The sequence below is a fragment of the Palaemon carinicauda genome, chromosome 30 (assembly GCF_036898095.1).
Source record: "Palaemon carinicauda isolate YSFRI2023 chromosome 30, ASM3689809v2, whole genome shotgun sequence".
Lineage (NCBI taxonomy): Eukaryota > Metazoa > Arthropoda > Malacostraca > Decapoda > Palaemonidae > Palaemon > Palaemon carinicauda.
Genome location: NC_090754.1, coordinates 24,331,747 through 24,359,636, shown reverse-complemented (window position 1 = coordinate 24,359,636; position 27,890 = coordinate 24,331,747). Strand labels below are relative to the sequence as shown.

General features: G+C 38.1%; 1 protein-coding gene across 1 annotated transcript in view; it reads right to left on the bottom strand.

The window, feature by feature from the left end:
• LOC137623431 (ATP-dependent RNA helicase TDRD9-like) overlaps window positions 1-27,890 on the bottom strand; it is a 252,515-nt gene that overhangs the window by 23,386 nt on the left and 201,239 nt on the right. Inside the window, exons 15-17 of the mRNA XM_068354265.1 lie at window positions 19,667-19,801; window positions 14,218-14,356; window positions 4,341-4,447 (exon numbers count right to left, since the gene is read on the bottom strand). Coding sequence (XP_068210366.1) covers window positions 4,341-4,447; window positions 14,218-14,356; window positions 19,667-19,801 — 381 coding nt within the window. The remainder of the gene's footprint in view (window positions 1-4,340; window positions 4,448-14,217; window positions 14,357-19,666; window positions 19,802-27,890) is intronic.

The following is a 27,890-nucleotide window of genomic DNA, read 5'->3' as shown; positions in this document are numbered from 1 at the left end:
TAAGTAGATATATGGCCTGATTTTCATATGTAATTTCAGGCAATTTAATTTACAAATTTTACTTTAGAAATTGCCTGATTTACTTCTTTCATTGAATTCATTCTAAAAATCCAGTTTTAGAGATCATAGTTCCTAAATATTTAATTGATTAATCCTTTTTCCTTCCAATGATATTTCATCTTCCATTGCATATTCCATTCTCATCATCTCTGTCTTTCTTCTATCTATCTTGATCCCAACCTTGTGTGATATTTCATGCATTCTGGTAAGAAGGTTTTGCAAGTCCTATGGTGTTTTGCTAAGAAGGACAGCGTCGTTAGCATACTTTAGATCAGCTTATTTCTTGTTACCAATAAAGTCCAATCCTTCTCCACCACCCCAAACTGTTCTATGCATTACATAAACAACATAGGTGACAAAGTTACACTTGCTATGCTCATGAACAGACAATCAAATTTACATATTTAAGAGGAACTCCATAATAATGTAAGGCTCTCCACAAAATTGGCCGGAGCACACTATCAAAGGCTTTTTCATAGTCCGCATATGCCATAAAAAGTGGATTTCTATATTCTACGCATTGCTGTACCACGTCTTAAAATGAAAATTTGGTCAGTAAAAGTTCTACCTTTTCTAAAACCTGCTTGTTCATCTCTCAGCTTTTCATCTATCTTTCTCTCTAGTCTCTTTAGAATGAATATACTATATATCTTCGTGACAACTGACATTAAGTGTGATACCTCTGTAATTATTGCAATCAGTCAGATTGCCATTTCTTGCCATTTTCACCAACACTCCTAGCTCCCATTCATCAGGTTTTGCCTCTTCACGCCACATTCTAAAGTAATCTTGTAATCATTCTGGGAGTCGCTTCATTTTCGGCCAATATCATCTCAGCAGTTATTCCAACGTATCCAGGAGCTTTTCATTTCTGGAACCTTTTAATGACAGCTTCGACTTCAAACACACTAAATTCACTCACTCAAGGTCTTCCTCAGCTTCAGGTATATCAATCAAATTATTCCCTTCATATCTTCTATTCATGACCTCAATAAAATGTTCCATCAAATGTTGCCTTACTTTAGCTTCTGCTGTTATAACAGATCCATCTCTCTTTTTGATGGGTACATGCTTCATCTTTTTTTTTGCCCCAGTAGATTTAATTGATAATTCTATGAGCAATTCTTGCACCATAGCCACTCCCTGAATTCAAGATTTGTCAGCCTCATCTGCTTTCCTGTTTGAATATTCTCTCCAGTTATTCCTGGCTTTTCTTTTAACCTCACTATCTATACTGGAATACATAGCATGCTCTACCTTGTTATTTTCATTACTTCCTCAGAAACTTTCAACGATCAATTTCAGTCATTGTCTCCTTTTTATAGTATTCTTAATATCATTTAATATCCAAGGTTTTCTCCTTGTAACTACATGTCCCAAAATTTCACTACCAACTGACAGATATATGTTCTTAATTTCATACTATTCTTCATTAATTGTCAGCTCTTTGTCTCTAAAAGTCTCTAGATTGCAAATTGATTCCTACATTCAATTGCAAATGTTTCTCTGTCCTCATCTTCTAGAAGCTTAGGTGTATCAAACCTAGGTATGCTATCTACATTTCTGTTGGGTGCTTTGCTTTGATATCAGTGTAGCAATGAGGAGCTGGTGATCACTACCAATATCTGCACCTCTATAGCTTCTTACATTTCTCAAGAGTCCTCCTTCTTTCTTTACTATAACTATGTGATCTATTTGATTTTTGTACTGTAATTTCCACATGGTGAAGTCCATGTATATTTGTGGGTGTCTTTTTGCTGGAAAAGAATACCCCAATAACAAGATTGTTTGATGAACCAAAACTTATAAAATGTGCTCCATTTTCATTTGCATCTTCACTTAGACCCCAAACCTCCATCATATTCTCTATACCTTGACTATTCCTTCCAACTTTAGCATCGAGGTCACCAATCACAATTTCCATATCTCTCTCTGGGATCTCATCTATTACACTGCAATTCTTCATAGTATTCATCTTGCCTTTCTTCAGGGGGAATCATTTGTTGGTACATAGACAACTATAATACTCATATTGCACTGCTTTGATTTAAACTTTGCTAATAACAATCTATTACTTACAGCTCTCCATTCCATTATGCCTTTTTTGCTCTTGGCATCATCATCATTCCTACCCCTTCACTTGCAACTCCATCTGTTCTTCCTTGGTATATTTATACATTGCCTTTGTCTAAGATTTCTTTATCAATCCCCTTACAATGCGTTTCACTTAGGGCCAAGATATCCAAACTATATTTCATAAAGTCATTGCTGTAACTTCCCAATCTGATTCATGGTTCTAACATTACAATTACCAATTTTTCTTTATTTATTAACAGGGAGACTCTTATCAAGCCGCTACGCCCGGGACTGAGGCCATTCTGTAATTTTCTCTTTCCATAGACTGACTAAATCCATACAGAATTCATTAGCTAAATTCATCAAAGGATAGCCAGTTCCTTGTAATGTGGAGTAACTATATAACTAAGGCAAGTGACGCCTGCCGGTCCATACTGATTTCAGCAAGATCATCCGATAGGCATTGAGAGTAGAAGTCGATGAGACATCTTGTCTATCACCTTAAACACAATTCGTCGCCCTGCTGCCGGTGACTTCATCGAGATTTAGGGGGCATTTCCTCCATACCCAAAGTTCTTCTTACTCCACTAGGTTGCTCATCTGCTTATACTCGTATGACCGTTAGCAAACATGAATTGCTAAGATATACTGTCTAGCACGGCTTTGCCAGTGACTTCATCAAGATTTAGGGGGGCATTTACTTCATACCCAAAGTTCTCGTTACTTCACGAGGTTGCTCATACATTTATACATGTATAACTCTTGCCAAACGTGGATTGCTCAGATATACCTCTTAGCACGTCTTACCGCCCAGCACGACTTACCGCATAGCACGTCTATAGCCCTATATCATTATCATGTCATATCTATAAACTCTGAGATATAAATATTAAGGATTTTCAAACACAGTAGACAACCTCCTCACCTTCAACCAAGCTAGATTTAGACCAGGACACTCTTGATGTGACCAGGTCCTTAATCTAACCCAGTATATAGAGGACAGATTTGAACAGTGAAAAATCAAAGAGGCAGTGTTTGTAGACCTAACCACTGCATACGACACTGTGAATCACACAATTATACTTCTGAAGCTATCCAAAACATTAACATACAAGAATTTAGTAGATATAATCCAAAGCCTCATAGAAACTGTAAAGTTTGTGCAGAGATGGATGGCACTAAAAGCAGATGGTAAACACAAAAGAATCGCCTATCTCAGGGCTCAGTCTTTTGCACCACTGCTGTTCCATATATATACTAATGATCAACCCTGCTTGCCAAACATCCCCAGATTCATCTATGCAGACAATCTATGTCTGGCTACACAGACCACCACCTATTAAAAAGCTGAAATTTTACAATCAGCTGCCCTGGATCAAATGGGGCAGTACTATGACAAGTGGTCCCTCAATCCAAATCAGCTTATGACTCAAATACATGCATTTCACCTGAAAAACAGAACCCAATCACAAACTCAAGATCATCTGGCGTGGTGAAGAGCTAGAACACCATCAGTTTCCAGTGTACATAGAGGTAATACTGGATAGACTCTTGTCATTTGCCCTCCATCCTCAAAAGCTCCGAGTGAAAGTTGGCTTTCGCAATTCCCTGCTAAAAAATAGCAGGAATCAAATGTGGAGCCAATGCTCACACAATAAGAACTACCTTAGTCCCGTACTATGCACCAGTGTGGAGCAGATCATCGCATGCCAAGAAAACATCTTAAGCTCAAATTATGTCCCATTCCCAACAACACCTACAAACTTGGTGGTATTGCTCAACAACCCCCCCCCCCAAATCAGGAGATATACAATAAAAATTGAAAGGAGCAAACATCTTGAACTTATGACACTCACTACACCCTCACATGCCAGTTCCAGTCAAGGAAGAGCTTTGCCACTGTGATGGGACTGGGACTACCACCCTAAGTTAATATTATTAATTATGGTATACGAGTTAAGGGTCACGTCTAGCAGAGATACAAAGGGGCAGTTTACATATTAAAGATTCAGAGATATTTGCTTTCGTTTTCAAAATTATTAAAAAATATCTACAATAAATAAGATAAGGGTCCAGTAATTAGAAAAGGAAATAAATTCTTATAACATATGATGGAAAATGAATTTAAGCATAAAATGGACATTAATCACTTATATTACATCATTAAAAAATATCATAAAATGTAGCTACTTCAAAATACTTACCGAAATACAAGAAGTCGTAGCTTTTTTTGAAGTCTCAGTTGTTTGTCACTCGGTATCTCCTCCCCTTCATCAATCATAATGTTCATTAGGAAACGAACCTCATTAATCTGTTGGGAAAATGTTAGTCCATTTGAAGATATGACCACCATTAATACTATCATAAAATAATATTTAATTCATATGGCTGCCTATAGTTCCTAAATTTTTCAGAGCTATGGTTGTTTGAATCAAAAGACATTCATTTCAAGTTTCAAAGTAAGGGGCAATGCAACTTCCAAGACAAGCAATACATTATAGTCAGACATTAAAGGGGGGGGGGAGTTCCATGTACCCTTCTGGATTAAAAGAAATAAGGTTTCCCAGCTTCCTTTTGACATCCTGAATCAAATTTCAAGTGTTAACAGGAAAAAAACTCGGGCTAAGTGGTAGATATTGTCACGAAAGCTAAAATTTTGAAAATTTTGGGTATGGATGGTAAAATATATGAAATATCTTTGAAAATAACGTCTTGTCTTTTATCAAAATTTATACATCAAACCTAATTAAAGCATTTAACAATAATTTTATTGCACTTCCGTCAATTGTCATAAAAATATAAAGTATGCTCATTTTAAAGAGACTAGAGAGAAATATTGATGAAAAGCTGAGAGATGAACAAGCAGGATTTAGAAAAGGTAGAAGTTGTACTGACCAAATTTTAAGACATGTGGTACAGCAATATGTAAAATATAGAAATTCACTTTTGATAGCATTTGTGGACTATGAAAAAGCCTTTGATTGTGTGGACCGGCCAATTTTGTGGAGAGTCCTGAGTTATTATGGAGTTCCTCTCAAATATGTAAACTTGATTAAGCCTGTTCATGAGCATAGCAAGTATAAAGTTAACATTAATGGAGTCTTATCAAACGAATTTGCAGTGAACAGTGGAGTACTCCAGGGGAATACGCTGTCACCTATGTTGTTTATCCTCCTAGTGGATTTTGTAATGCATAGAACATTTGGGGATGGTGGAGAAGGATTGGAATGGATTAGAAATAGGAAACTAGCTGACCTAGAGTATGCTCATGACTCTGTCCTTATTAGTAAAACACCACAGGACTTGCAAAGCTTGCTAACAAGAATTCATGAAATATCACACGAGATTGGGCTCAAGATAAATAGAAGAAAGACAGAGATAATGAGAACAGAATATGAAATATCATTGGAAGGAGAATGGATTAAAGGAGGTGGAATCATTTAAACATTTAGGAACTATGATCTCTAATACAAGGTCTTTAGAATTTGAATTTAATGAAAGATTGAAAAAAGCAAACCAGACAAGGGCTAGGTTAAGTAAAATTTGGAAATTAAATTGCCTGAAATTACATTTAAATATCAGGCTATATATCACTTTAGTGAGATTGGTGTTACTGTATGGATAAGAGACGTGTTATAACAATGAAACAATATCCAAAAGGTTTAGAAGAGTTGAGAATAAAGCCCTCAGAAGGATATTGGAAGTTAAATGGCAGGACAGGATTAAAAATGAAATTATAAGAGAGGTTACTCGAGACCATATGAGGATGAGATCGTGATAAGGGGTAGATAGAGTTGCTTTGGGCATGCTCTTTGCACTCCCCAAGAGTGATTAGTTCACCAAACTTTCAACTGGGCTCCAGAAGGCACTAGAAGAGTTGGAAGTCCCAGGCCTACATGGCTAAGAACTTTGAAATGTGAAGTAGATGATGAATGGAAAAGTATTGATTTAAAAGCACAAGATAGAGATGACTTGCAAAATCTAAAAGAGGCTCTTCGCGTCAATAAGCGTGGGAGATGATGATACAGTATACAGTAATGCCTCAAAACACGAAATTAATTTGTTCTAGAGTGGCTTTCATAAAGTGATTTTTTCATGTTATGAGTCATATTTTACAGGTAAATTACCCAATTCATTCCAAACCCTACAAACTACCACATTAAATCTTATAATAAAGCTACAATATAACCTCAATGAGATACTACACAGCCAAATACATTTGAACCATTCAATATAACTAAACTAACTGTTAATACCTCAAATTAAATAGTTATTAGAAAATAATGTTGTAATAAATGGAAAATGATACTATACATACAGTACAATACTCTATATATACAAATATATAGTACCATATGTACTGTACTACTATAGTTATTCCTACTATAGACTACAGCTACATTTTCTATTGTGTAGACCCATTTTCTTCAATGTTTTTTTATGAGTTACTATTTTATTCTTGGCTTGGCTGGCAAATCTCTTTTCTTAAACTGAAACATTTTTTCGTAAAGTGTCATAAAAATATTCGCTTCTCGTTTCTCAGAGTGAAAATTTCGTAAGCAGAATCTTTCGTGAAGAGAGGTATGACTGTACAGTAATACCTTGGCATAAAAGCATAATGCGTTCCAGGACCGAGCTTGTACGTCAATTTACTCCTATATCAAGTCGATTTTCTCCATATAAAATAACTTAAAAAATTTAATCTGAACCTGTCCTCTTAAAATCACCCAAGACAATTATAAATCAAAGGAAAAACATGCTTTTAATTGCTATAATACTTTACAGACACTCACAAAATGACATAAATGATAGCTGGACTCTGATCTGCAATAAAATATGACTTTATTATGAAGTTCTTACTTTCGAGACAGACTGTAGCAGCTAGTACAGCTGTGTGTGGAGGATGGAGGGAGGGAGGATGTGAAGGAGAGAATTGGACAGTCGTCGTCGTCGGCATGTACTCGTATCCGAATATCATAGTTTTCCGTCCCAATAGAAGGTTGAATAGAGGAGAGGGTCACAGTAGGTTAATTATTGTTAGATTGGTGAGCCTTCTCATGACTCATAAGACCAATTTCTGGGTCGACCTGTGACGGCCGGTGAATGGTACTTGACATTGGTAAAGGTGAAGTAGCAACGTCAGTCATGTTGAATTAACGACAAACACTTCGAAAAACACTGGGCAAAAAAATCTCAACTTTGCGGGCAAGTCCTAAACAGAAGGATGACCTGGAGGGTGTTCGTGTGGGTAGCGGTGGCGAGGTGCAAGTGTGGTTTCTGGGGTCTTTGTTACGGCCCTTCCCTTTGATGAAGGAGTTATCTAATTGGAAGACAGCCTGTGAATAGTGGTTTTCACACGCCCCTGATGTAGACACGACACTCACGAGGTGCTCGCGCGAGGGTAGTAACCTCTGCATTCCATGCTTTTATTTTTCTCTGGTATATTTGGAAGATTTATATCAGAAAAGGTAGATAGAAGGACTTTTCACCGGGCGTCACAGGTCTCTCCCCAGAAATAGATTTTTCCTTCGTCAAAATCCCTTTTATGCCCTGAATAATCGAGGGAATTAATCACACTGAATCGTGGTAGGTGGTTGTGGTTGATTTACTCTTTCTGCCCATTGCTGTCGATTAGCTAACAGGTTGGCTCTTCTATTCTCTCCAAAGGGGCTCATGTAAACTTTAACTTTGCTTCTCCAATTGTTCCTGTTACTTGCTAAAGCTTCAAAATTTTTGGGGTCATGTTAGCTTCCTTGAGGGATTTCTTGAGTTGGTCTTTAAATTGAAGCATAGAGCAGCCTCTAGGGTAGTTGCCTGCATTTAACTCACTGAAGAGTATTTTCTTTGGTAGTCTTGTATCCTCCATGAACATCATATGACCAGACCATCTTAGGCGGTGTTTCATGATCATGGCCTCGATGCTGGCACCTTGGCTCTTTCAAGGGCTGCTGTATTTGGACACATGGTCATTCCATTTAATATTCATGATTACTCTTCTTTTTCTGGTGGAATTGTTCCAATTTTTTAGGTCCCTATTGTAAAGGGTCCAAGTCTCACATGCATATAACAGGGTAGATACTAAAATGGCGTTATATACCATCAGCTTTATATGGGTGGTTAGGTCTTTGTTCATGAACACCCTAGTGAATATTCTCCCATATGCAGTGTGGCCAGCTGGTTACCTGTTTTCAATCTCTTTGAAGGAGGTACTCTGGGGGGAAAGGATGCTTCCCAGGTATGGGAAGTGTTCCACACATTCAAATAGAAACAAAACCCATGAAGAAACATAATGAAAAATTGAAATCAAATAATTTAAGAACACTAACAACATTAAAATAGATCTCTCATATATAAACTATAAAAATTTAATATATGGAAGAGAAACACTGTAAGATAGAATAGTGTGCATGATTGTACCCTCAAACAAGAGAACTCTACCCCTATGATAGTGGTAGACCATGGTACAGAGGCCATAGCACTACCCAAGCATAGAGAAAAATGGTTTGATTATTTTAGAGTGTCCTTCTCATAGAAGAGCTGCTTACCATAGCTAGTCTCTTCTACCCTTACCAAGAGAAAAGTAGCCACACGCAGTAGTTACCACCTTGAACCAAGAAGAATTGTTTGGTAATCCCGGTGTGTCAGATGTATGAGGACAGAGGGAAATGTGGAAAGAATAAGAGTATTTGGTAAATGTGTAGGCAAAGGAAAAATGAGTTGTAACCAGAGAGAGGGATTTAATGTAGTACTGTCTGACCAGTCAAAGGACTCAATAACTCTCCAGCAGTAGTATCTCAAAGAAATGTATGAAAACTATGATATCCAGATACATATTGGAGCTGATGTATTATTAACTATGAAGATATTTTGAATAAGTTGATTGGTATGTACGCTTATCTTGATATAGTAGCGTAACCTTGAAATCAGCTGATCATTAATCACAACCAAATGTAAAGAAACAAAAGTATTTGTTGATTATTAAAATGGTTCAGAAATTGAAAAATAGAATACAAACATGCTACATTAAAGGAAAAGAGAGAGAGAGAGAGAGAGAGAGAGAGAGAGAGAGAGAGAGAGAGAGAGAGAGAGAGAGAGAGAGAGAGAGAGAGAGAACGAGAGAGAGAGAGAGAGAGAATTTTAATAATGGCTATAAACAAATTGTATGAAAACTATATCCTATACCATATTGGAGCAGACGAGGATGAAAAGCTTGGACAATTAGTGACAGAATTTGGAAGGGTTTGTGTGTAGAAGGAAGTTGAGAGTTAATGTGGGTAAGAGTAAGGTTATGAGATGTTCGGAAGGGAAGGTGGTGCGAAGTTGAATGTCATGTTGAATAGAGAGTTACTTGAGGAGGTGGATCAGTTTAAGTACTTGGGGTCTGTTGTTCCAGCAAATGGTGGAGTGAAAGCAGATGTACGTCAGAGAGTGAATGAAGGATGCAAAGTGTTGGGGGCAGTTAAGGGAGTAGTAAAAAATAGAGGGTTGGGCATGAATGTAAAGAGAGTTCTGTATGAGAAAGTGATTGTACCAACTGTGATGTATGGATCGGAGTTATTATTATTATTATTATTATTATTACTAGCCAAGCTACAACCCTAGTTGGAAAAGCAAGATGCTATAAGCCCAAGGGCTCCAACAGGGAAAAATAGCCCAGTGAGGAAAGGAAATAAGGAAATAAATAAATGATGAATAAATTAACAATATATCATTCTAAAAACAGTAACAGCATCAATACAGATATGTCCTATATAAACTATTAACGTCAAAAACAGATATGTCATATATAAACTATAAAAAGACTCATGTCAGCCTGGTCAACATAAAAACATTTGCTCCAACTTTGAACTTTTGAAGTTCTACTGATTCAACTACCTGATTAGGAAGATCATTCCACAACTTGGTAACAGCTGGAATAAAACTTCTAGAATACTGTGTAGTATTGAGCCTCATGATGGAGAAGGCCTGGCTATTAGAATTAACTGCCTGCCTAGTATTACGAACAGGATAGAATTGTCCAGGGAGATCTGAATGTAAAGGATGGTCAGAGTTATGAAAAATATTATGCAACATGCATAATGAACTAATTGAACGACGGTGCCAGAGATTAATATCAAGATCAGGAATAAGAAATTTAATAGACCGTAAGTTTCTGTCCAACAAATAAAGATGAGAATCAGCAGCTGAACACCAGACAGGAAAACAATACTCAAAACAAGGTAGAATGAAAGAATTAAAACACTTCTTCAGAATAGATTGATCATCGAAAATCTTAAAAGACTTTCTCAATAAGCCAATTTTTTGTGCAATTGAAGAAGACACAGACCTAATGTGTTTCTCATAAGTAAATTTGCAGTCGAGAATCACACCTAAAATTTTAAAAGTCATACAAATTTAAAGAAACATTATCAATACTGAGATCCGGATGTTGAGCCACCGTCCTTGACCTACTTACAATCATACTTTGAGTTTTGTTAGGATTCAACTTCATACCCCATAATTTGCACCATGCACTAATTTTAGCTAAATCTCTATTAAGGGATTCACCAACCCCAGATCTACATTCAGGGGATGGAATTGATGCAAAGAGAGTAGCATCATCTGCATATGCAACAAGCTTGTTTTCTAGGCCAAACCACATGTCATGTGTATATAGTATAAGTAATGGGTCAAGAACACTACCCTGTGGAACACCGGATATCACATTCCTATGCTCACTATGGTGCCCATCAACAACAACTCTTTGAGATCTATTACTTAAAAAATCAATAATAATGCTAAAAAACGACCCACCCACTACCAACTGTTTGAGTTTGAAAATAAGGGCCTCATGATTAACACGGTCAAAGGCAGCACTAAAATCAAGGCCAATCATATGAACTTTCTGACCACAATCAAGCAATTTCTGTACAGCATTGGAGATTGTAAGAAGGGCATCACATGCTCCAAGGCCTTTACGAAAACCAAATTGCAAACTAGGGAGTAGATGATTACTTTCAGCAAACCTATTAAGACGTTTTGCCAGAAGACGTTTAAAAACTTTAGATATGGGAGTTATGGATATTGGGCAGTAATCAGTGGGACTTGAGATACCACAAACACATTTACATAGAGGAGTAACATTACCAATTCTCCAACAAGTGCTAAAAGCTCCTCTTCTTGCTAACTTGCGCAAAATAACAGATAACTTTGGAGCTAAGAAATCTGTTGTCTTTATAAAACACAAAGGAAAAATACCATTTGGGTCTACAACTCCATAAGCATCAAGGTCCATCAACAGAGCTTTAATCTCAAGAGATCGAAAAGCTAAACTAATTAGTTTAGCCTCAGGAAAACAGGAATGAGGAAGTTCAAGTTTTTCATTACTCTGTTTACTGTCAAAAACATCAACCAAAAGGGTTGCCTTTTCTTTTGGACAATGATTGACTAAGCCATCTGGTTTTAGTAAAGGAGGAACCACTGCATCTACACCAAAGAGTGCAGATTTAAGGGTAGACCACCATTTATGTTCCTGAGTTGTACCAGAAAGGGTTTCTTTTATGGTTAAATTGTACGCCTTTTCAGTTGAGGCATAAACTCTCTGAGCAAAAGCTCAAAGCTGAGTATAGTTGTTCCAGGTCAAATATGATCTGTTACCCTTCCAAAGATGATAGGCCTCCTGCTTCTCCAAACAAGCACATCTACAATCATCATTGAACCACAGTTTGTCCTTCACTCGGTACCTTAGCACACGAGAAGGGATACGCCTATCAATTATGTTGACTAGATTCTCATTCAAAGGGCCAACAGGATCTACACTACTATATAATTGTGATCAATTCAAGCACAAAAGATCATGCAAAATCCCATTCCAGTCTGCTTGGGATTTCATATAAATTTTACAAGAGTATGATATATCAGTGACAGGCTGCTCAGTCTTCACTACAAATGAAATCAAGGCATGATCAGATGTCCCGACTGGACAACCAACCTTACTAGTTATAACGCCATGGGAGTTAGTGTATACAAGGTCCAAGCATTTACTAGACCTGTGAGTAGCTTCATTTATGAATTGCTCACAACCTGATTCAGAAGCAAAGTCTAAAGCTCTTAAGCCATGGCGATAGGTAGGAGAGAGAGAACTTAACCGCTCCCTATGGTGAGCATTAAAATCACCAACAAAGACAAAAGAAGCTTTTCTATCATCTTCTTGTATCTTAGCCATAATGATAAGAAGACAATCGAAGATAGAATCATCCATGTCTGGATTCCGGTAGATTGAACACAAATAAAAGTTGTTATGCCTGCCACAAACTTTTATTACCTGAATCTCATGACATCCACATTGATAGCAGGACTTATGAGAAGCAGGGTACTCGGTCCTAATATACACCGCCATTCACCTGGCCCTAGGGATGGCATCACGTTTCAACATTATTGGCTTCTTAAAACCAGTTATAAGGAGCTTAGATGAGTGCCTCGTATTAGAAACCAAAGGTTCTGAGCACAAAAGAATATCAAATTGCAGTACAGTAATTAACCCCTTGGGTGAAAAAGTGTTTAGTATCTCATTGTTGTCAGGTGTATGAGGAAAGACGAGAATATGTAAAGAATAGGCCAGATTATTCTGAGTAAGTGTAGGCAAAGAAAAAATAAGTCGTAACCAGAGAGAGGGATACAATGCATTACTGTCTGGCCAGTCAAAGGATCCAATACCTCTCAAGTGGAAGTATCTCAACGGGTGGCTGGTGCCCTGGCCAACCTACCAGGGGAATGAAAGTGATGGAGAGACAGAAATTGTATGTGTTTGAGATGAAGTGTCTAAGGAGTATGGCTGGTGTACCTCGAGTAGATAGGGTTAGGAACGAAGTAGTAAGGGTGAGAACGGGTGTAAGAAATGAGTTAGCAACTAGAGTGGATATGAGTATGTTGAGGTGCTTTAGCCATGTTGAGAGAATGGAAAATGGTTGTCTGCTAAAGAAGGTGATGAATGCAAGAGTTGATGGGAGAAGTACAATAGGAAGGCCAAAGTTTGGGTGGATGGATGGAGTAAAGAAAGCGCTGGGTGATAGGAGGATAGATGTGAGAGAGGCAAGAGTGTGCTAGAAATAGGAATGAATGGCGAGCGATTGTGACGCAGTTCCGGTAGGCCCTGCTGCTTCCTCTGGTGCCTTGGATGACCGCAGAGGTAGCAGCAGTAGGGGATTCAGTGTTATGAAGCTTCATCTGTGGTGGATAACGGGGGAGGGTGGGCTGTGTTACCCTAGCAGTAGCAGCCGAACTCGGTTGAGTCCCTTGTCAGGCTGGGAGGAACGTAGAGAGGAGAGGTCCCCTTTTTGTTTCATTTGTTTGATGTCGGCTACACCCCAAAAATTGGGGGAAGTGCCTTGGTATATGTATGTATGAATATTGGTGCTGATATAATATTCATTATAAATATATTTTGAATAAGTTGAGAAATCATACTATATAAACGATAGTTATTCATATGTATGCATATTCTCAATACAGTAGCAGGACCTTGGTCAGTAATTATTGATTGTTAAAATGCTCCTGACAATGGAAAAAATTAATAAAAAAAATTACTTTAATAAACCATATATCCTATGAAAAAAAAATGAAATAATGATATGCAGGAGGAAAATATGGATAAAACATGACAGATGATTATTGTATCATGACACAGCATATCAAATGTAAAGAAACTTCTAATCTTTTAAGTCCAACTTATCCCCAGATCGAGATAGGACCTGTCTTTCAGTCCTTATCAATAATCAACAAAACATAGCACTATAGTAAATAAGTTTATTATTCTTGCATAGCATGTATCATTAGGATGACAATACACAGTTTTAAGGAGTAAAGAAAAATATGGTGGTAAAATTTCAATCAAAGCCAAATGCAATATCTTGTGCTAAAATGTACAAAACCCCTCATGATCATACAAAGATCACTTCCTGCGGTGTAGAGGACCACCCCAATAATTATGTTACTTTTGGAAAGATATTTACAACAGTACACTTAAAATAAAATGACGCCTATGAGAACCCTATCAACAAAAACTAACTATATGTTGAAGAACTCAATGTACAAAAAACATACCATCAAGAGATCATCTTCAGTAAAATTGATATCAAATGCCATTTCAATATCTTCTTCAGGATACAAAGAACTTCTGGTCTGAGAATCAGCGCCGACTCCAATCAATGCTCCAGTATAGGTGGTGGCATCTTTGCTGGCTCTGAAAACATTAAATACAAGTATAAAAATATGGTGAAATGATAAAAGGCAATTTAAGAAAGCTTACAATAGTAAAAGTGATGCTACAGCTTTTTTAGTAGAGAGGTGTAATGGCTGCTAAATAATATGCATACATGGGAATTGCATGTACACACTAGACCTGAATCATACACAAATATGATCGAAAAGTGGAATGCATTTTAAAAACTTGCAAAAATCAAGATACTAGAACAATATAATAAACAATGTATGGTTGAGTGCCCTTTATAATATCTTTGCACTCATACATCAATGATGCAAGATTCTATTCAATGTTATATGAATGAAATTAACATTTACAAAACACTCTAAAGTGTTTATAAACTAGAAAACTTACAAGCAAAAGAACCAATATCATATCGTAAATTGACTTAATCATAAAATTCTAATTGGTCATCATATAGAAACAAACAGATGATCGACAAAACTTTCTTTCTATAAAGCATTTAGACCATATAACAAAATAACAAAACTTGCCATTATTGTAAAAAATATATGTTCCTTATAAACATACTTATAATGAAGTGCTTTCTGTAACTCCTTTGCCTATGTACCTTACAGGTGCACATTTGATAACTTTGTAGTTTCTTCCAATATTATGAAATTATCATTAGAAGTTCAAATAAATTTAGCAATATATATACCTCATTTGAACGGAAAAGAAAAATTCTTTGCTAGAGCATTCTATTGCCATTACAGTAACTTGATTTTTTTCAGCCTAGAAATACAGTATTATCATCACATGTTAATTTCTTTGCCTTTTCATCAGGGGAAAACAAACTTCATGTCTCAAGATCTCTATGCAATTAAATATGAACTAAATTTTGTAAAAACAAATTTGATAGAGTCAACCCTCGATCTTTACAGCTTCAATAAGCCACACACCTAGATCAGCAAAATATTTCAAATAATAGTTGCAGACCTTCGCAGAGTCATCTTGGTTAGGATTGCTGGGCAATATGAAATTCTTGTTCTCTGAGATCTTGTCTTTTCATTTTACCTTTCCTACTTTAATGTATACTTCATATTGCTGTTGAAATAACTTGATATATTTCATTATACTAATATTAATAAAAAAATAACACATAACTAGATTGCTAAACCAATCAAACTATTCACCAATAAACATATTCCATAGAGATTTGGGTAATAAAAAACATTAAATGATGCTCTTTTATCCCATAAGTTCGTAAAATATTTGATTATATAAAATGCATGATGAAAAAATATATTTGGACAGTCACAAGAGAAGATTCTCTCTCTCTATAAAATACTGATAAGAATTTTGAAAATGGGTTATTATCTATTGATATGACTGAATAATAATCGTTTAGATAAATTATATTACTTGCAGAAGGATATTGAGAATAAGAGTCTGTAAAAAAAAATTATAATAATTTACAACTTTCTCATTTGAAATTTCAAAAATTTGTCATTTTTAAAAAATAAAGTTCTTTATAAGTTGCCAACATATGATCATATGAAATATGTTCCACTCTACTCATTGTCCATTTTCCTTACCACAGACTAACAAAAAGGATAATAAATTTCCTTTTATTGTAGAACAAGCTAGCTTATTAAAGACTGGATATTAATGTCGACCATTTTTTTCTGACCACAGGTTTTGACAGGGTTCCTTTTAAATAGGAATGAAAAGTAGAATTGAGTACATTTCAAGAGCTTTCTTTGAAGTTCAGACCTTTTGTTAACAAGTAAGAATTAGTATTTTGTGCATTAAACTTTTCTCAACAAATAAGAATTAGTATTTTGTACATTGGATAGAAGTACGAAGGTTAAAAATAGAATAATGGTGGCCACTTGGGCTCAATTGTGAAAAGGTTCAGCAAAGAGTAAAAGTCATTTTAAAAGTTAAGTGAAAGGAATATACAATTATTTATGGAGTCAAATCTTCTATATAAAATTAAAAATTTTATATAATTTTCCTAGCTATACAAACACGAGTCAATTGTTACTACCTATCATGTTTTCTACAACCGGCCAAGATTGTGTCACTTCTTTTCAGAACACCGTTCCCCCATATGGGAATAGTATGAAGTAAAAAGAATTCTAGGGCTTTTAACACTGCTCATGACAAATCTTCAAATCTTCGTAGACCATTATGATCCTTAGGATCTTCCGTAGTCGCATGGTGGTATATTGTTCAAGACCAACGGCCGAGCCATGAACAGACATGGATTGCGAACATAGCTGCTATTTCCATGTTCTGGGCCTAATAAAATAGAGAAAAATGTCATTACGTCATCTGTTTGGGCAGACGGCACTAAGTTAGCCAAGTTCTCTGGGAACGGCAATGGGCTATGAAAGGCTCCGAGGGGGAAAATTAATTTCTCTACTCAGATAGGACCAGCAGTGGTAACCCTGGAGACTTGTTGGCTCTAAGAGAATTCTATGAGGCTCAAACCTGTTAAATAGGTTTAGCTTCTCCAGTTTGTCACAAGAGTTTTGGGCTGTAGTTGGGTTCATGATTCTGTGCTTGGGACTGAATCCTGTCTTCCGGTTTCTCTTCACTGGCAGGTTTCTCAAGGGGAGAGACTGTCCCATTTCCTAGCTGAAAGATGAGTTCCTAATCCTTGTAGCTTGAGGGGATTCTGACACAGACCTAGAAGTTCTGAGAGGATTAACTTCTGTTGAGTCAGTGCTAGCGCTCAAAGGAGTGGTCTCCTTTAGTTTAGCATTAGTCAAGCTGTCAAGGTTATAAGAGAAACCTAATTCGTCTCGAACGTCCTCTCTTTCTTCAGCTGTAAGCACATTACAGCGATACAAAGGGGCAGAGGTAGGCCTTGGGAAGCTTCTTTCCCATTCAGCATGTTCAGCCTCAGGATGTACTTTTTCCAGATTCAGTATATTACAAGTAAAGGACTAGGCGCCTGAAAAGCCCCTGCTTTGTCTTCGACGTGGACATCGTCTACACCTCTTAGTCAGATTGACTCTTAAATCAGACTGGAGTTCCATTGCTGGCACAGGGTAAAAGGCTTCTTTCCTACCTTTGCCTTTCATAAAAAGGGAATATTGAAGCCTCTAGCAGAAAAATATTCAGGACAGCCAAGCCCATCCCATGCTCAAATGCAAGAGCATCTTTCTAGATCTCCCTCCGCAATATCCATATTGGATGTTGCCTCCACTGATTTCTCCCCTGTTACCAAGCCAGGAATACTGGGAATAGGCAGCTACTGAAGCTTTCTCACAAGCTTTACAACTCAAAGGTCCTAGTACTGTTGAATCCCCAGGTTGACATGAGGGTACATTAGGAGGAACACAGCCACCGAGAGGGAGCATATTAATGCTTCAAATATATGAGCTATAATTGAGGTGTCCACAGGAGATGCAAAACTGACTAAACCCAAAGGACAGCAGCCTGCCTAATAGAAGCTTGAGTTGGTGCTTAACTATCTAGCTAGCTAACCCAAGGGTAAGCAGCCTCCTATTTGGGGCCTACATGAACCTCCAACTCAAGCTCTTCTACTTGATTAGGGATCTCGTCCACCATGGCCCCTACGTGCTGAATCCAATGCTGATGGGCAAATGAGATCTTGGATTTCTTTACTAGGCAAGTACTCTGAAGGACCCGAGATATTATTATTATTACTATTATTATAACTTGCTAAGCTACAACCCTAGTTGAAAATAGAGGATGCTATAAGCCCAGGGGCTCCAACAGGGAAAATGGCCCAGTGAGGAAAGGAAACAAGGAAAAATAACATATTTTAAGAGTAACAACACTAAAATAAATATTTCCTATATAAACTATAAAAACTTGAACAAGACAAGAAGAGAAATAATATAGAATAGTGTACCCCAGTGTACCCTCAAGCAAGAGAACTCTAACCCAAGACAGTGGAAGACTATGGTACATAGGCTATGGCACTACCCACGACTAGAGAACAATGGTTTGATTTTGGAGTGTCCTTCTCCTAGAAGAGCTGCTTACCATAGCTAAAGGGTCTCTTCTACCCTTACCAAGAATTGTTTGGTAATCACAGTGTTATCAGGTGTATAAGGACAGAAAATATGTAAAGAATATGCCAGACAAATTGTGTGTGTGCAAAGGGAAAATGAACCATAACCAGAGAGAAGGGTCCAATGTAGTACTGTATGGCCAATCAAAAGTCCCCTAAACCTTTCACCCAAATAGAAAGGAGAAAACGAATACTCTCTCAAGCCTGCTGCTATTGGATCCCTAACCTTTGCAGCATGAACTAAATGCAAGCAGATAAGGCAATTTACAGCATCCAAGCCATGCCTCAAGAGGCACAATAAACACAACAATATTGGTAGAGGGCATGGCACCATTTTGAGTCAAGTAATATTTCTACACACAACTTCATTACTCATAACTTTAATTTCACTCATCTTAAAGGTTAAAGAGGATGCCTGAATGGTCTGGCAGAAAAGAAAGTCCTCATGAGCTTGCTGACAATTCAAAAGTGGTAACAGTGGTAGGGCAATGTTTTGTATAAAACCAGAGGGTTGGATATAAAACCTAGCAGATCAAGCATAAGAATAATTATAGGGAAAACTATCAGAAACTCTGCAATAATGAAGAGATATAGCCTATAACAAAAGAAAAGGAATGCAAATTATTTTAGAACACCAAAATAATGGATATAAGTACAAAACTAGCTGATCAAGCATAGGAATAATTACTGTGAAAAACTATCAGAAGCTCTCAAATAATGAAAAAAAATGCCGTATCTAAGTAGGATGCAATATATTGTAGAAACTCATGGAGCTAGATACAAGTCTAAAACTACAATGCCATCAGATCTAGGATAGGAACAATTACCATGAATAACTATCAGAAACATTGCATAAACGAAGTAGTAGGAATTGTAACAAAAGGAAAGAATGCAAACACTTTGTAAATAAAATTAATGGTGTATTAAGTTTAATAGTACAAAACTTTCCCAAACTCTGCAATAGTGCAAAAGTACAACCTATAACAAAGAAAAATGTAAATGTTCTGACAAAAACAATAATGATAGATAAAATAATATAACTGCTAGGGTCGATCAGCATGCATGGAAGAACAAAGAATCAGTATTAGTTTTAGTTCTTAGGTGATATACAGTTACATACCTCTTACATGATAGACAGCCCTTTAGTGGCTTTTACTGCCATTTACATCTAGAGTACAATACTAGCTATCAAGAAAATAATTTTACAATACAACATTGCATTACAATAATACCATTATGTATTTGAAAATACTTGGGTTAATTTTACGAATCTATTACTAATCACTGTTACTTGCCTTAACTCAGCTGCTGGGCAAAATAAAAGAAGACACATTGTCATGATCCCGGGAATAGACGGCATTAAAGTTGTATTGCGAAGAGTAACATCCAATTCAGATGGATTCAAAGTGATGAAAGAGGCAACAAGAAACCTGAAATTGGTTAAAGACATCCAAATTCAATCTGAATATATGTTCATTTAAACATATATTAAACATACAGAAAAATCTAAACAACTTGAAACATCACTAGCCTAAATAAAAACCAAAATAAATAAAAAGTATGATCTTGCTGTAATTTGATTTACTTTGTAAAACTTCAGTTTTAATATGAACACTGTCGACAGTTTACATTATTTTGCAAATCATTAGGTAGTAGTTTATCGAGCCAAAAAATACAAAATTATACTCTATATGGACACCTGAATGATTTATGTATGTATATATATATATATATATATATATATATATATATATATATATATATATATATATATATATATATATATATATCTTTTTTTTTGTATGACATGAATATTGGATCACACTGACAGGTAAAGCTAAAGTACCTGGAGGGATAAGAATTGAAGACACCAAAGAAATTTGACAAAAAAGAAAATAAAAAGCAATACAGTTAGGAGTAAAAGGGTGTAGAAAATTCATTTAGCATTTGGCTTTGCCAGGCACGTCATTATCATAATTCAGAAAAGTAAGGACATTTTCTTGAGCTTAAATCAAAGTGTACTGCATAAACTCCAATCATCATTACTTTCATAATCTCCTCCTATGCCTATTGACGCAAAGGGCCTCGGTTAGATTCCGCCAGTCATCTCAATCTTGATATTTAAATCAATACTTCTCCATTCATCATCATCTATTTCAAGCTTCATAGTCCTCAGCCACTGTTCTAGTGCCGTGTAGAGATCAGTTAAATGTTCAGTGAACTGATCTCTCTTGGAGAGTGTAAAAAGCATGCACAAACAATCTCCATCTTTCCCTCACCATGATCTCATCCACATATGGCACTTGAGCAATCTCTCCAATAGTTTCATTTTCTGGGTCGACCTGTGTTCGCCGGTGAAAAGGTCCTTCTTGTCACTTTTCTGATATAAATAACTTCCAAATATACTGTACCAGCGAAAGTTAAAGTATGGAATGCAGAGGTTACTACCCTCGCGCGAGCACCCCTAAGGGCGTCGTGTATAAAGAAAGGGCGTGTGAAAGCCACTATTCACAGGTCGTCTTCCATTTAGAGTATTCCTTCGTCAATATACACGAGGGGTGAGCCGCAACAGCGGTCTCAACTGCACCAACCTGAGCCACCCCACCGACGCCCGACACCAGCGCCATCTGACATCCTTCTGTTTTGGACTTGCCCGCAAAGACGAGTTTTTTTTTTGCCCAGTGTTTTTTCGAAGTGTTTGTCGTTAATTCAACATGACTGACGTTGCTACTTCACCTTTACCAATGTTAAGTACCATAGTTTGTTTTGACAGCTTATTGCAGTACCGGGCATTTTTTCTGTTTCCAGTATCGTGGTTTTTAATTTTGAAAGCGATTGGTCTGCCTCGGTATCGGCAGCCATTTTGGGTTGTGTTCGCTTCGGTAAATTTTCAAGTTATTATTGCCCATCTGGTACTCTGTCATCTAGGTTATATCACTTACGTTTTATGACCAATTTAGTATCATTATTTATTATTAGTTTTTACTATGGTATTTATTTGCTAGCAAGTCCAATTTGGACCTACGAAGAATAGCGATTTAGTCTTTGTTAGTGTTGTACTCGCCTCAGGATGCACGATTTAGACTAAATCTTTGTTTATTGTTACGTTGTCGTTATTCTTCGTTCATGGTTATTACAATTTCTAAGAAAAAAGCAATCAATTTTTTATTTTTCTTATCATATTATTGTGTGATGTTGGTTTTTTATTATGTAACCCTGAGAGCGAGAGCATAGAGTGCTCGTTTCCTGTTCTACAGATACGAATTACTTCTTCTCTCGTTTTCTTTATTAGCTCGAGTAAGAGGGGTGGATTTCCCGTTTTCCGTTTATTTACGATTACGAGTTATTCATGCCTTCTCTTATTATCTGAGTTGATGATATTACGTTTAATGTTATACACATTTTATTGAAGTGGTTACTGTTAATATAGCTAGCACTATTAATAGGTTACGTTAGTGTATGAGTCATTAATTGGGGTCGTTTTATGCCGACACCCTTAGCTCCACCTTGAGTTATACTCCGCTATAATGGATACTCATTAGGTGAGAACTAGTCAGATATTTGGAGTGCAACGGTGAAATCCGGCACTCAGACTCCGGCTGAGGCCTTTTGCACACGAACCTTTGTCATGTTTGATCACAATTACACTATTACGGCCCCTTTTTTCATCGAATCTCTGGCTTCACTGGAGATAACACAGACATTCAGAATTGAGGTTAATGTTATCGTACCGATGACGGTCACTATATCACGATGACGGGCCTTTGTCACCGGATCTCCGGTACAAACAGAGATCAAGCAGACGTTCAGAACTGGAGTTAACAATGTGATACCGATGAAGATTATATTTTCATGTTACGTGGTTACTGATTATTAATATAATTTCTTAATATATTAAGGTGTTAGCTTTTTGATCAATCAGACGATAAGAAACCAGGGTATGAACCCTTTTTCATGAATAATCACAATATCGTTATTACGGTCCTTTTACTCGAATCACCGGCTTAACCGGATATCGTACAGGCATTCAGCATTGAGGTTAATATTAGATTTCCTCTGATGTTCACGTTTTCACTGTGACGGACCTTTCTTACCGGATCTCCGGTGGAAACAGAGATCACTCAGACCACGGGTGGCCAATCTTTGGTTTTAGCTGTAAAGGAAAGGATTTAACATGAATACAAAGTAAACTGTACTTACTTTAATGACACTTTGAATTCGCGTTGGTAATATTCATTAGCTATTCTTGAAAGTCCTAATGAAAATATATGAACATAATTAGCAATTTTAAAGAAAAGTAATTCAATTTACTATCTTGGGGTATAGTGCGTCACTTGTAATCATGAAATGCGCCACTGTTGGCGCATGCGCCATAGGTTGGCCACCCGACTCAGACGTTCAGAACCGGGGTTAACATTATTTTACCGATGAGGTTATAGTTACATGTTATGTGGTTACTGGATATTAGTATACTATTGATTCATCTGTTCACTGACCAGAGTCTCAAGGAACAGTAGATAGCCTCTCATGGCATGGTTGGTTTCGACCTGGCTTTTCATTAGAAGGGGCTAGCGTTCGGTTCCAAGTACTGAGTGGAAATTTATTGCTATTTGAACACGATTTTGTATGGATATTTATCCATATTTATACATAGTTAGAATTAAATATATGCATAAATATAGGCATAATTAATTTATTTCTATTTTGAACATGATGTTGTATGGATATTTATCCATATTTATGCATAGTTAGAATTAAATATATGCATAAATATAGGCATGATTAATCTATTTCTATTTTGAACACGATGTTGTATGGATATTTATCCATATTTATACATAGATAGAATTAAATATGTGCATAAATATAGGCATTTTATTAGTTATACGGCTGATCCCAGCCTGTGAATAGGATCACTAACCAAAGTTTCAAGGAACATCCAGACTTATGTCCCCTTTCTTTTACAGAAGGTCCGCCTACATGGTATGGTTCCCAGAGTCATGCACGTTCTGCTACGAGCTGTCCTCGCTACTCCAGACCCATGATGTAAGTTGGTTCTAATATGTTTCCATTTGGTATCCTTTGGCGATGATTTAATTTGATCCGGATTAATGTATGCATTGCTTATTGAGGAGAACGGTCTTCTCCTTCATCACTAATCCCCTCACTTCTTTCAGGCTGATGATGATTCTCTCCGGCCTGCAAGAGAGGCTCTCCGCCCTTGGGTATCAAGGTTTGGAAGGAATGCTCCATCTAGAGGTCCCTATCTCCTCGGAGTGTCCTCTCTAAGGTTGGACGTCGACCCCATGGACGGCCAGGTAGGTGGGGATGAGTTTTGAGCCTTCAGCTTTGCAATTACCTGCGACACCGACCTAGGACCCTCAAAGGATCCTGATGTTCATGTTACCTTGCATAAAACCGTGACTGCTAAAAGCAACACATTCTAGGGAAAGCCAAGGGGCTATGACGGAGCTCAAAGATATGGTGGTGAGTCGGATCCGTTCAGGAACTCGGATGACTCCCCCTACAGCCCCAGGCGTATCGAAGTAACCTCCTTCGATAAAAACAACACATAGATATTTGCCTTACATGTTCCATATATAGATGGTACCATAACTCTGGATGACATAGACGTCCGCCCTCTGGGGGACCTAGAATTTACTCTCAAGTACTAGAATTCCCATTCAACGGATTCGTTCGATTGAAAGAGCATGCCTTGGTTAGGTTAGACAAGGTACCGAAGGTAACGGTATTATTTCCTAAAGGGCAGGCCCGATCTGTCTGGACCAGGATGTTGTCGGTCTGGGGGGTTACGTTAATTCCAAGCTCACCCCACACAATGGGGAATACGACATATCTACAGATGCTCTCATTGTTGCCTTGCCTATTATGGATAAATGGACAGGTCTTACTATTCAAACTGACAAAGAAGGTTCGGCCATACCGGCTCTTAAAGAGCCGGACCCCACCTCGGGGAGACCCTAGCCTCGATTTATCCAACTGAGACTTTGTTTCGGATATTCAGGAAGAACCAATCTGCCCTTCCAATTCGACCTACACGTTTGGTGGTCTGATCGGGTTAGTTGTGGGAAATACGTTCTGTCTGAGGCCTCTATCAGACAGGAATCGAGCAGGTTGATAGTTCCTCCTAATGAGGTAAAACCCTCTTCCCTCAGGAGGAGGTGAACAAGGTTCTACAAGATGATACGAGAGCAACCCAAAATTGCAGGAAAGACGGGGCCTCACTGCCAGAAAGAAGGTCGAAGACCAAAAGCAAACTTTCTTCAAGAAGAAGCAGAGAGTTGCCCTCTACAAAACGAACCGGGGTCACTGCCATCAATAGTCAGTTACCCACTCGACATCACAGTCTTCCTCTGATTCGTCGACTATGCATCCGGATCCCCCTAGGTTCACTCCCTCACAACGAGGTAGTCCCAGTAGGGGAGAGACTTTACCTCTTTCAAGACCATTGGACCTTCGGTCCGTGGGCTCATAGCATAATCCCTAAAGGTTTGAAGTGGAAATGGCCACAAGGTCCTCCTCCTCCACCAGTGACCCTCTCCCAGAAATCCACTCCCATCCTGAAAGAGTACACCACAGAGTTACTCAAGAAGAAGGCAATCAAACGGGACCGATCACCGAAGTTCCAAGGCCGCCTGTTCACAATTCCGGAGAAAGGCTTGTCGGCATTGAGAGTGGACCGGGACTTGTCAAAGCTAAACTCTTACATTCTCTGCAACAAGTTCCGGATGTTGTCCATCTCTCAGGTACGGACCTTACTTCCCCGTGGGGGCGTCACCACCTCTGTCGATCTTACCGACGACTATTATCATGTGCCTATAGCTCGAAACTTCTCTCCTTATCTGGGTTTCCGCCTAGGCAGGAAAGCCTTTGCGCTCAAGACATGCCCTTCGGCCTCAACATTGATCCCAGGATATTCACGAAACCGGGAGAGACAGTGTAAGAACAACTCAGGAATCAAGAGATACAGATCATTGCTTATCTGGATGGTTGGCTCATTTGGGCCCGGTCGGCCATAGAAGGCAACAGAGCTACGAAAGAAGTACTTCGATTTCTCGACAACCTGTGATTTCGGGTCAATCTCCAAAAGTTTCGCTTGCAACCATCAGGCCACTTAGATTGGTTAGACATTCAGTGCGACCTTTCGAAGCACACGTTGTCTCTCCCTTCCAAAAAAGGTAAGAGGAATAGCTTCCAAGATCGAGAATTTTCTCAAACACAAACAGGTACCCAGAAGAACCTTAAAAAGTATCATCGGTCTTCCCCAATTCACTCCAATAACGGGTCTCCTATTAAAATCCAAACTCAAAGGCATCAGTCGAGTTTGGAGAAAGAGAGCTACAGTACCTTTAAGAGACAAGGTCTCGAAGATCCCCTCTGTCTTGAAAATGAGACTACACCCATGGTCCGAACCGAAGAACCTCTCCAAATCGGTTCCCCTACAATTCCCACCTCCACAAGTGACATCCAAGCAGCCGCGCCTCTAAGTGGATGGGGGGATAACTCCGAACATCAGATGTTTCAGGGGTCTTGGTCACCCGCCATGAAACAGTCCCTTACCAATGTTCTCAAAGCCATGGCAGTGTTCTTGACCCTGAAGAGACTCTCCCCTCCGAAGTCGAGCCACATCAGAGTACTGTAGTGTCAGACAGAACAGACGTAGTACACAGCGTCAACAGGGGAGGATCCAAGTCACCCAACCTGAATCGGATCCTGGTCACTATCTTCTCCTGGCCAACAGAAAAGAACTGGTTCCTGTCAGTAACTCACCTAGCGGGAGTCCAGAATGTGAGAGCGGACTCACTAGCCAGGACGAAACAACTGGAGTCGGAATGGTCTCTAGACATAATTTCATTCCGGTGGATACTCAGGAACCATTAGAAGAAGGTTTACCTATTTCCCCCAGTGAATCTTCTAATGAGACTTTTACACAAACTACGCCCCTTCCGGGGGGCAGTGGCTTTAGTACCACCTCACTGGCCAAGAACAGTTGGTTTCCTCTCCTCCTCGAGTTGAAACTCCGTCCCTTCCGGATCCCGTTCCCCAAACTGACACAAGTAATCCAAACTCACTGTGTCAGATTACTCAAGGATAGCCAAAACTCTAACTTTGTGGACTACAGGAAGTTTGCAGATCGTAGAGACGCGAACATTGAACCGGAAAACGATCTCTTCATCGAATCAGACAAAAGGGACTCGGCAATTCGCCAATATGATTCGGCCGTTAACAACTAGCAGATTCCCTAAGGGTTCAGACCATGCTCGTATGTCTCCGATTATAGCCATCTCTTTCTTAAGGTTCCTATTTGGCAAAGGCCTAACAGTTAGCACTTTAACCACCATCAAGTCAGCTTGGAAGATTTACCTATTTCCACCAGTGAATCTTCTAATGAAAGTATTGCACAAACTACGCAATAATAATAATATCCGTCCACAAAAGGTCTCATGGTTTCTAAACGATGTTTTGAAATTGGCATCAGAAACCAATAACGAATCCTGCTCGTACATTTCGCTACTTAGACCCTATTTCTTACAGCCATGGCCTCAGGTGCCAGAATTTCAGAATTAGCAGCTCTCTCCCGTAATCCTGAGAACCTAGATTTCCTCCGTCAGGAGAAGTACTGCTCTCCCCGGATAGAAGTTTCCTAGCTAAAAATGAAGACCCTCAAAACAGATGGTCTCCTTGGAAGATTATCCCTCTTCCACAAGATGCTTCTCTATGTCCAGTAGTGACTCTTGGGGCTTTTTTTTTTTTTAAGCTAGATCTACCACACGTTCCTCCGGTCCCTTGTTCATCAGAGAACAAGGGGGTACTATCTCCATTCAAGGTATTAGACAGCAAATACTTTACTTCATCAAACAGGCTAACCCGGAATCCTTTCCTCATGAACACGATATTCGGGGAGTAGCCACCTCAATTAACTACTTTCAAAACATGAATTTTAATGATCTTAAAAAGTATACAGGTTGGAAATCTCCTATGATCTTTAAACGCCACTATCTAAAGAACATACAAGCCCTAAAATTTTCTACCATTGTAGCTGGGAGTATCATCTCCCCAGATTAGTCTCCCTGTTCCTTCTAATTTCATTTTTTGTCCAACTCTCTTTCTTCTCCCTTCTACCTGCCACTCTCACCACGATGCCTCTCACCTCGGTGGAACGGATTCAGCTCCCCTAGTATCATGCTTTGATATGTCAATTATGAACGATGTTCACTCTTATGTTGTATTGTTTATTAATGTATATAATCTTTACTCCTAAGATATTTATTCATTACTCCTAGATATTTAACAACTTTATTCTTAAGAAATCTTTGGTTTTTCTATGTCGAGATTGTACTCAACCATTTCCAATATTATTTCAGTAAACCTTTTACACGCATTAAGATGTTTTCATTTACCTGTTTAATTGATACTCATGGGCTTGGAAGGCATTCTCTTGTAAATTTTCACCGGCGAACACAGGTCGACCCAGAAAAGGGATTTTGACGAAGGAAA